General features: G+C 31.6%; 2 protein-coding genes across 4 annotated transcripts; both read left to right on the plus strand.

The window, feature by feature from the left end:
* Window positions 1-775: 775 nt before the first annotated feature.
* LOC129886684 (uncharacterized) lies at window positions 776-4197 on the plus strand. Of its 3 annotated transcripts, XM_055961473.1 has the most exons (7): window positions 776-914; window positions 1103-1334; window positions 1526-1620; window positions 1722-1802; window positions 1918-1993; window positions 2078-2170; window positions 3751-4197. In XM_055961473.1, the coding sequence occupies exons 2-7, from the start codon at window positions 1109-1111 to the stop codon at window positions 3912-3914; spliced, it is 735 nt and encodes a 244-aa protein (XP_055817448.1). In that variant the 5' UTR covers window positions 776-914; window positions 1103-1108; the 3' UTR covers window positions 3915-4197. The 3 variants fall into 3 exon arrangements, with proteins under 3 accessions (XP_055817448.1, XP_055817449.1, XP_055817451.1); XM_055961474.1 differs by lacking the exon at window positions 1918-1993; XM_055961476.1 differs by lacking the exons at window positions 1918-1993; window positions 2078-2170.
* A 6159-nt stretch (window positions 4198-10356) lies between these two features.
* On the plus strand, window positions 10357-11487 carry LOC129884769 (uncharacterized). The gene is made up of 2 exons (XM_055959051.1): window positions 10357-10431; window positions 10638-11487. The coding sequence occupies exons 1-2, from the start codon at window positions 10375-10377 to the stop codon at window positions 11226-11228; spliced, it is 648 nt and encodes a 215-aa protein (XP_055815026.1). The 5' UTR covers window positions 10357-10374; the 3' UTR covers window positions 11229-11487.
* Window positions 11488-13853: the final 2366 nt, after the last annotated feature.

Below are 13853 nucleotides of genomic sequence, written 5' to 3' on the forward strand. Positions count from 1 at the left end.
GATTTTCCTTGATGATTTTTTTTGGGTATGAAAGTAATGAGTAAAGGGCAGTCCGGTGTACTAAAGCTTCCGTTATGTGCAGGGTTCGGGGAAGGGCCCGACTATAAGGGTCTATTCTACGCAGCCTTACCTTGCATTTCTGCCAGAGGCTGTTTCCAAGGCTTGAACCCGTGACTTTCTGGTCACATGACAACAACTTTAAAGTAATGAGTATTTAATGATAAATAATTTTTCTTTTTGCATATAAGAATAACTATCCCAAATTTATATTACTATCTTTTATTTAGGTGATTCGAGTAAGTTTATAAACTGATTACGTTAATTTATTATAGGTACTTCTTCAATAATTTAAATATTTAGTAAATTCCAAGAACTCAGAAGTACTTATAATTTATAAATGAAGTGTAGGCAATATATTTTTAATTCCTTGGAATACCTTTCTAAAAACAACCACCATAACTAACTCTCCATGTTATTATCGCTATTTGTTATTTTCCCGGAGGCAAGAAATAATTTTAAGCTTATACGTATTATTACTTAGTTTCAACATGCATAATCAAATACATATGTTATTTAATAAATTGTTTTAATACTTAAAAATAATTTTGAACATTTACTATTTATTGCTAGTTCTGATCAGTTAAAACTCAGAAAGGCACTAGTAATAACGAGATACTTAACCTCCAAAAGTATTTGGTGTAACAGTGTGTTTGTAATTTTACACTGTAATTAGAAATCAAACAAAATAAACGCAAAACAAAAGAGTACTAATTTATAGGGCCCAATGTTGATAAAAAAAAGGTTTGTCAGAATGCAAATTCGAGAAGCTTCACTCATAATCACTAAAGCACTGCCTTTTAGCTGTTTCACACACAGGGAAGTAGAGGCAAACAAGTAGCAGAGGATCTCAAAAGGTAAATTCTTTCGACTAAAAATTTCCCAATTCTGAATCTTGAAATATAGAAATTTCATCTGGTATTAGCTTAGGAAACCCATTTCACTTGTGACAACGAATGTAAACTCTTTTGGTTTTAAAGCAAGAAGTGAAAAGCTACTTCCTTTTTAATGGGGTTTGTTCACAGTGATCATCTTCTTGAAACAGTGAATAATGTCGAAGCTATTTGGAGGAAAAAACCCTTTTGATGATCCATTTTTCACTGAACCATTTGGCGTTTGGAACGACCCGTGTGATGGACAACAAGGCGCTCGGAAGCAAATCACCATTGAAGAGCTAAATCCTCAAGGTGATGGTGATGGTGGTCAGGCTCAAGAAAACTCTGAACCAAGAAAAGACTTGGTTGTTAACAACAAGAAACCTAGTAAAAAAGCCAATGGTAAGTACTCTTCTTTAACTTAAGGGTCGTATGATTGGTTCTACATCAACTAATGTTTGCATTACTAATACCTGCATAACTAGTTAGTATACCTGCCTAACTCTAACCAATAACCAAATAACCCCTTAGTGTTTAGCTTATCTGATTATTGTTTATACATAAATTTCAAGTTTTGTGATATTACATTATAGGGAGCCACAGATTCAGCTACCGTAGAGTTGCTTATGGTGGTTTAAATGGAATGTACTATACTTGCTCTGAAGGTAGAATGACTGGTCCTGATGGGGTGAGTAGTATATTATTGGGATCAGAGTAGCTATGTTTTGTTTAAGCCTGATTATCACATTGTTTGAACAGAAATGGACTGTTTATTTGTTTTCTGCATAGGTGGTTCTAGCAGAGATGAAAGAAGACGATAAGACGATCGGGGAGTCCCTGCACACAATCTCCAAAGGGATTCACAACAAGGTATTTCTCTTCTTAATAATTAAATACATGATTAAGTGCCTCGTTTGTTATGAGTAAATAAAAATTGATTAAAGCATGCATCTTTGTCCTGATTATATTTGTGAGCTTTATGAAGGGTCATTCTGTTACAACAAAGCATAGTTCAGGTGGGCGAGAGGACACACTGCACACTTTGCACAATCTCAATGAAGGTATTTTTATTTCAACAACATGATAGATAACATGCCTTATGAGTCGGGGGAGATCTAATATAATGGTGTTTGGTTTACATTTAGACGAGCTTGGCGACTTTGAACAAAACTTTAAAGCTAATGCTGATAAGTATTTGCCTGGATGGGATAAAGGTTTCAGCTTGCTGGAGAATCAAGGTAGGTTATTTGAGTACAATCTTCTCGAGTTCATCTCATTCATATCCGGAAATCATACGTGGGAATACAAGAATGACAGAGAGATTATTAATTTCTGCTGCTTCTGTCCCGTTAACATGATTTTCCAGTCAACTTAATCTTTCAGCATTTCACCAGATAGATGCAAAACGATGCTGCAGCCAATGGACTCTCTAGTTAGCTATAATCATATTTCTTTTATGCAGGCAGTTCATTTTCTATCCACAGTTTGACAGAATCTAATTAACTTCTTTGAAAAAGGCGATTTAGGGCCTGTTTAGGATGTGGTACCTTTTAGAGAATGAACAGAACAGAAATTGGTATTCTGTTTAAGTCCATATGAATTGTTTGTGTCCTAGCAAATATTCGCTGATCTGTTTGTTTAATAGATCACTGCTTATGAGGTAGAAGAAAACAAATAGGTGGTAGGTATTCTGAATATAATTAAATAATGTAAGTATTGTTCTCTCTAATGGCTTAAGCTTTTAGATGAGATGGTCTCAGAGGTCCTGAGATCGAATCTCACTGCCACCCATATCAAAAAGAATTTCCACGTGTTTGGCCCCATGAAAAAGAATCAGGCTTGCACGTGAGGGGGTGTGGAGAATATAATTAAATATAAATAATAAAAGTATTGTTCTTATGGGGTAAATTGACAACAATGCATTTACCATAAAAGAGTGATTAGCACTGCTTAGGAGCAGAAAAAGACAACTGGGTGAAAGAATATGAGTCCTCTAGCAGTTTAGCTATATAGACTGATCCTTACTCCATGACACAATGTGTTCACTGTAAAAGATCAAAGCCACTTGAGATCAGTGCACATCACAAATATCTCTAGCCTAAAATTCGACCACATACCTATGGTTAAGCGTTGCATTATGAAGATTACCGCATCTTTTTATATGCTTGTCAGTGTCTTCATCGAAATTAACTATCAAGAAGCAGAAGTAATGCTGACATGCTTCTCCGCTTTATTTACCATCGAGTCTCATCTCATAAAGAAAGGGTGCATATTGTAGTTGCTTCAGATTAGAAACATTAAACCAGATATAAGAGTTAATCATCAATCCAAACTTTCCCTGCATGAATGCAGCTTTAAAAACAAAAAGTGTATACTTTACTGATAACAGAACTAGATATCCACTAGAGTTCAGCAAGAAGACCCTATTTGACATGAAGGTTCTAGATTAAAAAACAAGACCTTAACTCCATGATTGAACTATAAATCCTAGTCGTGATTACATATGTTTTGCTGATAAATCTGCAGCATTGCTTCAATTACAGATGTAACACCTGTGGATCTCCCAATACAGATTATATGAGTTCCCCTGTTCACTATAGTCAGAGAATTCAAACATGCACATTTTGTTTTACTTCTGAGTATCATATAAAGAGTATTATGATTATGCTGTATGATTTTTGACCCAGAAGTCAATAATATACGTTATAATGTATTCAACGAAATCGACACAAGAATGCTACCGTTTATGAAGGGAGCTAAATCTCTTCCGTAAACCAGACTGCACGAGTAGTTTTGACAGTGTATTCAACATGTGTAGGGTCGATTAGCAGCTTGTGGGATGAGTTTGCAAATTGGAGGGGCTTGGGTGGTTGGGAACATCCAGCCCTGGAGTACTACGGCAATGCAGGACCGGTGGAGCAAGTCGGTGAATCAGGGGAAGATTCTTCTAGGAGAGCCAGAAGAAGCGTCCCAGTGGAGTAGAGGGAAGGCTTCCTTTGATGATGAAATTAGTGGTACCACTTATATACTACCAGTGTAGCTACCTGCATGTTTTGACCTCTTCTATTGTCAGTGCTTAGTGTCTCTTGTTGGTTGTTGGTTCGCGTTGAGCATGTTTCAGTGAGATTATGTGTTAAAGACTGGATATGATAAGAAGTCGATGGTATTAAGGCTCTCTTCCAGCGACACTATAACAAAAATAATTTTTAGCGGCAATAAATATACATATTAATAAAGAATGCTAGTCTTTAGCAGCATTAATTAATTTTCATTGTATTCAATGTCGTTATAGGCTTTAATAAAGAGTGCTAGTCTTTAGCGGTATTAGTTAATTTTCATTGTATTCAATATTTAGGAATATCTACAAAGTGTGCTAAATGCCATTAAAAAAATCATGTATAGAAATAATTAAGCTATGGTCGGTAAGATCATTTTGATGTGGTGTGAGCGGGTGTCAGTAATATCTTCATACTATTAATGGTCAAGAATATTCAAAGGTTAAGATCAATGTAAATGGAAGTATCACATAAACACATGGGGCTTTGACATCTTAATGGAGGCAAATTAAAATCCATGACATTAAGTTATTCAATTCATATATATATTTCTTTTAGAACTTATTCAGTTGTAACGCGCACACACGCTGTTTATTCCTTTTCGTTTGGTTTATCCACCCAGAGGCGTATCTAGGATTTTAACAATATGAGAGCACCATTAATATTAATGTGGACAAAGGAATTCGAACCCCAAAACTATAAGTCGTGCACTCATTTATTTGTACATACTTACCAATACACTAAAGTGCTCATTTGATCATGGGTTCACCTATACAAATTTAAGAACTCAATTAGAAAAGTAGCAGTGCTATATATGGGTTAAGGAGGAGAGGATGGGTGCATGTGAATCCACTCCCCTCCATGTGCATACGCCCTTGCATCCAGCGTTTAAAACTCTTTGGCCTGTTCTAGTGCTCCCGACTTTGTTTCCAAAGATCAAGTTCGAGACTTCTAGTTAAAAGTAGAGGAATTTATACTATTTCATTTCACCACACCTATTGTAATTTTGAGCTGATTCTGAAGTTTTAATGATTTAACAAATCTTGGAATCTAATGAGGGACCTAATCTCAGAAGAGACTGAGAGTTCCGTTACATGACAAAGACAACCGAAAAAAGTACTCTACAACCACTATCATTACTGCAGTGGTTGTGCAGAGCAGCAGACTGTCAGCCAATGGCATTGCTCCAAGGGTTCTTGTGTCCAACTCATATAAGTCTCTTCTCCAATACACGATCTAGTCTTTTGCATTTTAAGAAGAATTACATAGCAAAAGCCATTCTCTCAAGAAATATTCTCTCGAAGAACAGTATGGGATCTAATAGAGTTATCTCCATTCTTAGCTGTGTTTAGTTTTATATTTTTGTCTTTATCATTTGTAGATCTATTTCATAAGTTGTAAAGGAACTAAATCATTCTTGAATTTTCTGAGTTATAGCTAGAGCTAACTATGTTGAGTTCCTGAATTCTAGATAGACTAGTGCTAGTTGATTTAGTGGGCACTAGAGTTATTGCTTTGATTTTTAGTAACAAAGTTGTTACAGTAAGGGGGAAGGGATTAAGAGTTTAATTCCTAATTGCAAGAGTTTGTAATCTGAATCTTTGCTCTTTAATTTGATGATAATGGAGTTGGGTTGAAATTATGTGAGACAGGTTGGTGATTTTCTCCTCCCTTGAGTAAGAGGTTTTCACGTAAACTCTTTGTGTTTTTTATTTTAAGTCTTACTTTTAATATTGTTCTTGTCGATCCCAGGTTGAACTAAAGAGAGTCAAGGGGATTCGATTGAATCCTTTCGCTTGAGAATTTTACTGCAAAAATAGGACAAAAATCAATTTTGTGGATTGCATACGAATTGTTGAAACTCCTTCGCCAAAAAAATTCACTGCAAAAATAGGAAAAAAATTATTAATTTTTGTTATGTATGAATTGTTTAAAGTCTCTTGACATTAAATAATATTTTAGTATAGTGGCAAAGAGTGTTCTGTACGAGAAAATATTTTTAGTACTTTTTAATCCCTCATATAAATTTTTGTTCGAGAAAATAACATATATTTTTCGGTTTTAACATTGCGACATAGAAGGAATAAGAAAAGATCCTATAGATATATTTTAAATTTAAAACGAATTGATCAGTCTATTCTAATTATCAACTAATTGGGCGAATTTTAGGTATGTTTTGGCGTTCTTTTTTCATTTTTCCTGCTAGCTACTAGTAGAAATCTATTACTTTAATCGATAAATAAATAGAAACAAAAAAATAATATAAGCATGGACATTAATTACACAGAAACATGCAAAACCAGCAAAGAACAAATTAGAAAGAATTAAAGAGGGGTGCCTGTGCTTATCGAGGTGTTTGTGTTTATCAAGTAGATTTAAATCTGCCAAAGATAAAATAATAAAAATAGTATGTTATTCATTGAAGTTTCTTTGTGGTTGCTCTTTGATAAATGACAATGGAGGGGCAGAATCTAACCACTCTTCAAATTCATTGGATAATAAATACAGCTATACCATAATACTACTACTTTATTGGTGCGATTATATATATTCTTGCAATTAATGTAGACTATTTAGCTTAATATCATATAAAATGGTACTTTAAGCTTGAATAATACGTATATTTGTCAAAGCAGAATATTATGAAATTCAACCTAATTTGTAGTCTTCACCTATTTACAAAACTCAACGAGAATCATTTAAAATAAATTAATATTGAATCCAATAAAATTAATACGAAAAAATAAAAAAGAACCCTTTTAAAAATTATTTTGAATGCCATGTTGTTCCCCACATTTGTTTGTCTGAAGGAATTCTTTTTGGTAAGTATTGAAGGAGTTGTTGTTTGTCTTGTTTTCACTTGATACAAATTTTTAAAAAAAATTGAATTTTAAGGTCTTAAGTTAAAAATATACAAATTTTATGGCTTTAAATATACCGTGTGAAAATTTAAAATTAAAGAATTATTAAAAAAATAAAGAATTGTTCTTTTTATAACAAAATATAAAAAGTAAAATAAACAAGTTGAAACAGAGAGAATCGGAGTACTAATATCCTTTTTAGCCCCAAGTACATATTAAAACAGACCCTCAAAATTCAAATTCTAGAACATTTCTTCTCCATAAATTAAATTCCGGATATTATGTTCCGACAAAGTTGAGAACTTTGGTTTAATTATAATATATGGTCCCCTCATTTCAATTTATGTAACATTTTTCATTTTTTAAGAATCAAATATTTTAAATTTAATCGGAAATTTGCATATGAAATTTTTAATTTTTATTTATATATTTGTAAACGATATAAAAAATATTATAAATCACAATAATTGACAATTCAATATATTCAAAAATATATAAAAAATTTATCATTAAAAATAAATTTATTTAAATCTCAAAATTTGAAAGATACAGCATAAATTAAAACCGAGGAAGTAGTATGTTGCTCCCCAAACCCCACTCACCCACGCACCCCCCAAAAAATAGCGTAGGTTTTTAGTCAAAACCAAATACTGGATGTGCACCAGTTTTAAGTTGCTTGTCAGAAGGAAATTATAGAACAATCCTTTAATAGTAAAGTATTCTTAAAGTTATTTTCATCAAATCTGAATAAATGGATTGATGCTTAATTTAATTAGGGTACGTCAACACTTAAAATGCGTGTGTGACTTCGAAAATAGCCACACAATATCGTGTCGTCGTATATTTTATTATTTTGTATTTGCGTTACGCAAAAACATTATTGTAGTCATGTGATTTAAAAATTAATAATTAGATAAGTTGGGATCGTTTGATTTGAATATAAGTTATGATAAGATTAGTTATGATAAGATTAGTTATGAAGAGATTAATTATGATGGATTTATTTTTTATTGAGTGTTTGGTTTATTGCATTCAAAATAATATGCATTATATAAATTTTAAGAATAAATTATTTGTTTACAAAAATACTCTTTATGAATGTGAAAAGCGATGTATAAAAAGGGTTTAAAGAGATATTTTTATCATTTAACTATTTTATCCCGGAATTACTATACTACTCATAGAAAAGAATAACTTATCTCATTCATAATTATTAATCTTGGAATAAGTTATTCACACTTTGTAACCAAATAAACAATTGAGGGTTACTAAAAATTTATCACAAGACTATTTTGCCTTATCTACCACACCAAACAATCCCTAAGAGTATTGTGCACTTAAAACTATGGCCTAGCTATCAATGATTGTAATAAAGATCATGTATAAAATTATTAGACTCGAACCAGAACCACAACATACATAAAAATAAAAATGAAGCGATTTCGTTTTATATGTGTAAATTTTATGAGTTGGGTAGAATATCACCGTCATTTGAAGGGAAAGTTAAAAGAGTTTAATTTGTATTAGTTCGCGCATGTATGTCCAATCTGATTATTAGTTAGTCCATATTAATTAATCATAATTTAACCCTGCCAAATTAAACTAATTAAAGTCATATATTAGTTAAAAAGGAAAAGGTAAAAGTACGTAATAGAGAAAAAGTTTTGTATGTGCCATTTTATTATTAGGAGAAGTACATAATTGTGGACTAAGAGCACTTATTAGTGATGCATTACCTACTTGCTGAAAGTCCAAACAAACCTAATTCAATTAAAAAAAGTTATCTATATAAATACTTTAGTAATTTAGCTAGGTGTTATCTACGCTAAATATATATCATAGTTTATTGCCATGCCAGAGAAAAAAATAATGAGAAGAAAGAGACTTTTCCATTTTCAGAGAACTAAAGTAAAAAAAAAAGGGGGGGGGGGGGGAGGGCGGGAATTATGCGGATAAACAAATATATACTAGTTAATTAGCTAATAGAGCTATAGTTTGAATTAATTATGGCTCGCAGCAAACATCTAGCTGTAATTACAGTTTGAGTTTTGTATAATTTGCACGACTATACAGTTGAGTTTTGTATAATTAGCGTGATTTATACAAACGATGTACGCGAATCGAATTGCATAGCGAAATATACAAACAATACAAAGTGTATAGCGAATTATACAAATATTGTGCATGAATTGTATAGTGAAATATACAAACGTTATATAAAAACTGTGAATTGTATAGCGAATTGTAAAAACGTATATAAATGCTACGTGAATTATACAAACACGGCTATAACTATAGCTATGAATTATTTATTAGCAAATTATAGCTATGGAGCATAATTAAGATATTTTGAATGGTTATATGCAAAAATTCCCCCAAAAAAATCCCTAATAAAAAGGCCCCAAATTTGACCTAATGAACGTATGCATGATTAAAAACAAAACTAAAAAAAACAAATAGAAGTTCTAATTATTTTTTCTTAGAATAGAATTGAGCTGAATCATGTGACTTAACCTAACCAAAAAACTAAACATAGAATTAATTTTCTTCAAACGTAACCTTTCGTCGTCCTAATAACAACGTATCTAATGGATTAACCACAATTTATTAGGTGGAAGAAATCAAGAAACACAAACATATAAAATATGAAAGAACTTATTATTGGACCAGATACGAACTTATTATTGGACCAGATACGCGTACATCGATCAAACCATTTTAATTTACCATTATTAAGTGATAAATATAGCTAACACATATCTCTCCGTCCTATTTTATGTGAATGTGTTACTATTTAAAAAGTGACCCCAGGACTCAATCTGACTGAAACAAGGGGCGGGGCAGGGATTTTTGCCTTGTTATCAAAAAGGGAGTTGGGTAAAGCTTCAGTCCAAAATTGACTAAGGACAGAAGCAAGCTACAAGCCTTAGCAACCGCTTTCCTGCGGACCTTTTCTTTTCTTAAAAAATGGCGAATTACACCGAATTTTTCCTTCAACCAAGCCTTTCCGTTCCGAAATCGAGAAAGATCACTCTGAAAAGTTAACAATTTTTTTTTGATCATAATTTTCTCAAACTTTTTTTTTAAAATAATATTTTAAATCATTAACTATGTTGACCATAGTACTTTTCATACAATTTTCAAATCTATAAATTTTATTTTAAAAAAAATTTAAAAAAATATCTATTATTATTATTATTTAAAATGAACAAATAAAAATAAAGTGAACGGAGGTAGTAAAATACACCCCTAATTAACACACTAATAATAAAGTGGGGTTCTCTAGTTTAGTCAAACAAAATTGAATCTTGATTCAACCATTTGGCACGGCAGAATCTTCTCATAAATACCTTCCTCAGTTGTTCCTATGCAATTATTATTCTAACTTAACCTCATTAATAATTTTTAAGAATTGATGGAACACAATTAATTAATCTTGTCTCCTTAACTACAAATTTAGATCAATTCCTTCCTATAAATTTTGTTTAAACAATCCAAAAAAAACTAATAGCAGAATCGTCAAGAATGGATTGCTGGTCTGCTGAAAATGCTATCAATGCTTTTCTCTCAACTCTCAAAATGGTAAGTATATATATTATTTAATTTGTGCTATTTTTTCCTGAGCTTTTAGTTAGTTTCTCTTCAGTAATATAACAACTATAACTCAATTCGAACTTGTTTCGAATTGAACATGTGAATCCTTACTGTCCATATCGCTATTTTTATGTTTAATTTGTGTAGCTTCAACTACATACTCATAAATTTATTTATTTATTTGGAAATTTTAGGGTGAAAGAGGAAAAGCGCCTGATGTAATAGAGTTTCTATCAGCCATGGCGGGTGGAAATAATTCACAACTCATGGTGATGGCATGCTCCGGCCACCCTGGATCCACGCTACTAGGTTTAGTAGCAGCGGCTCATCAAACGGGTGGCCGGGTAGTGTGTATATTATGTAGCCAACAAGAAATGCATGCAATTAAAGAAACATTATTATTGGGAGACACTGCAAATTTTGTTGAATTTGTGATTAGTCATGATATTAGAACTTTATTGGAAAGTAACTATAAAGGAGCTGATTTTGTACTTATTGATTGCAAATTGAAGGATTTCCAACAAGTCTTTGAAGTAGCACAACAAGGAGTTAGTGTTAAAGGTGCATTTATTGTAGGGTACAATGCCCTGCATGAAGGACCTAGGTTAAGTTTTGATCACAAAGGTTATTTTCTACCCATTGGAGAAGGGTTATTAGTTAGTAAAATTAGGGTTTTAGAAGGTAAAAAGACTGGTGGTGGAAGGAGGAGTCATTGGGTTGTTGAGGTTGATGAATGCACTGGGGAAGAACATGTTTACAGGGTCAGTACTTCAAATACAAATTGAAGTACTAGAACTTTTATGATTTACAAAAGTGTCCGAAACAGCTGATTTCATTTACCTCGACTATCCCACAAGATAGTTGCTTTTTAGTTCCATCAGTACAAGTACTGGATTATTCCATCAATAAGGTGTAGGTAGAGGAACAAAAATCATGCACCTACAATTATTATTGCATCGGGTGGATCGGAATATATATACGTACCTTATATCCCACTTCATTGGCCACTGACAATTATTGTAAATATACATCCAATTTCCAATTCCCATAGTAGTCTAAACTTTGTAAGTTATTAAGAAGAGTTGGGAAATTGATAATTATAGTGTCTATTTATTTGTTTAATTGACTACTAGCTTTGACAGGATCTATTAAAATTTTGATCTTTTTCTCCCCTTTTTCCGTTTTTATATTAAAAAAAGCACAAAAATAAAGATAACATATGCTAATAAACGATAATAATTGACCAAGAAAATAATAAATTTATTATTATCAACCAAGTAAAATGGTTGTCCACTTAAAATGGTGGATAGTCCATTTACTTTTTAAGTGGGTAAATTGCCCACTAATATTTTCCTCCACTTGTAAATATGGCTATAAATATAGCCTTAAACTTCAATGTAAAAAGACACAAAACACAAAAGAAGAGAATTACTATTACTCTCTCTATATTACTACTCTCTCTATTAACACTTTCTATATACATATTCTCTTGTTCTTCTTCCTTTATAAAAAAGTCAAGTTAGTTAATTTATAACACGTTATCAGCACGAAGCTCTAATTTTTCAGAAAATTAACTTCTATATCAGGTATATCTACTAAAGAAATTTAATTTTTAAGTTATCTTTGTTATTTTCAAATTAATTTTCATCATGTCAAATTTGTCAAAATTGGAATTTGTGGCACTTGATATTTCTGGTAAAAATTATTTGTCATGGGTACTTGATGCTGAAATTCACCTTACCGCTAAGGGTCTTGATGATGCTATAATTGAAGGAAATACAGCATCAAGTCAGGATAAAGCAAAGGCTATGATTTTCCTTCGTCATCATCTAGATGATAGCCTAAAAATGGAATACTTGACAGTGAAATATTCACTTGAATTGTGGAAAGACTTAAAAGGGAGGTGTGACCACCTCAGGGCAACGGTATTGCCAAGGGCTCGTTATGAGTGGATGCACTTACGGTTTCAAGATTTTAAAATCATAATTGAGTATAATTCTGCTGTATTTAGAATAACTTCCCAATTAAAATTATGTGGGGAAAATATAAATGATAAGGACATGTTAGAAAAGACATTAACTACTTTTCATGCCTCTAATGTAATATTACAACAGCAATACCGTGAAAAGGGTTTTAAAAAATACTCTGAATTGATATCATGCCTTCTAGTGGCTGAACAACATAATGCCCTTTTAATGAAAAATCATGAAGCCCGTTCCACTGGAACTGCTCCGTTACCGGAGGTAAATATGGTAAAAGCACATGGCCAGTCTGAAAGAAGACAAAATAAAAATTATGGCCACAATAATGTGCGTGGACGTGGCAATGACAGAAGACGATTTAATAATCATCGAGGTAGTGGTCAACATAAAAGGGAGAACAATATCAGTTCTCAAAATGGCCCTTCAAAAAGTAACTGTCATCGTTGTGGCATGAAAGGCCACTGGAAAAATGAATGTCGGACGCCTGAGCATTTTGTAAGACTTTATCAAAATTCTTTTAAAAGAAAGACAAATAGAGGTGGTGCCTCTTCTTCTAATGCTCGGATAGAGTCACACTTGGCGTTCGAAAATAATGTTGAGGCAAGGCCTTTGAATAATGATAATATTGAAGCAAATCTGGCCTTAAGGGATGATGATTTTAATGACCTCAATGATATTACTCATTTGGAGGTTGAAGATTTTTTTAAGGATCTTAATTGATATTTAATTTCATGTTTTTCAATATGTTATCATGTACTTCGAATTATTGTGTTTTTACGTTAATGTATTTGAAGAAAAAAATAATAATCAAGGTCACATTTTTATGATAATTGTATATTGTTTATTACATTGTGCTATTTTACAATGTTGTAATTAATTACTATTAGTATGTTATTATTTAATCTTAAAATCATATTGTTACTAAAAATAATATTCGCCTTATTTAATGTCATTATACTAATTGTTTATTCTTGTTAATGTTTTAGACATTAATAATATATAATGATTGTATTATTTTTGTCAATAAACAAATTATCTATACATAATGAATAATATTATATTAATGTTTTATAATATTTTATATTTATTTTTAATACTTGTGTATAATATTTATTTAAGGTTAATAAGTATATAATTTCATAAACTAGATTATTGTAACATTCATCATAATTGAATCATATAATTTTTTAAATTCTAAATTACCATAATTTAACTTTTAAAAAAAATGGACTTATGTTTTTCTAGCAAAATTGTTACTTATTTTATTTCTTACAATGCATTTTTATTTTATGAAGATAAATATATTTATCAGTCTTCAATTGGATTCAAGATGAATAATGGAGATATGTGCATTTTGGATAGTGCCACAACTCATACGATATTAAAAGAAAAGAAATATTTTTGTCATTTGATTATGAAAAAGGCCTA

The sequence above is a fragment of the Solanum dulcamara genome, chromosome 4 (assembly GCF_947179165.1).
Source record: "Solanum dulcamara chromosome 4, daSolDulc1.2, whole genome shotgun sequence".
NCBI classification, from domain to species: Eukaryota; Viridiplantae; Streptophyta; class Magnoliopsida; order Solanales; family Solanaceae; genus Solanum; species Solanum dulcamara.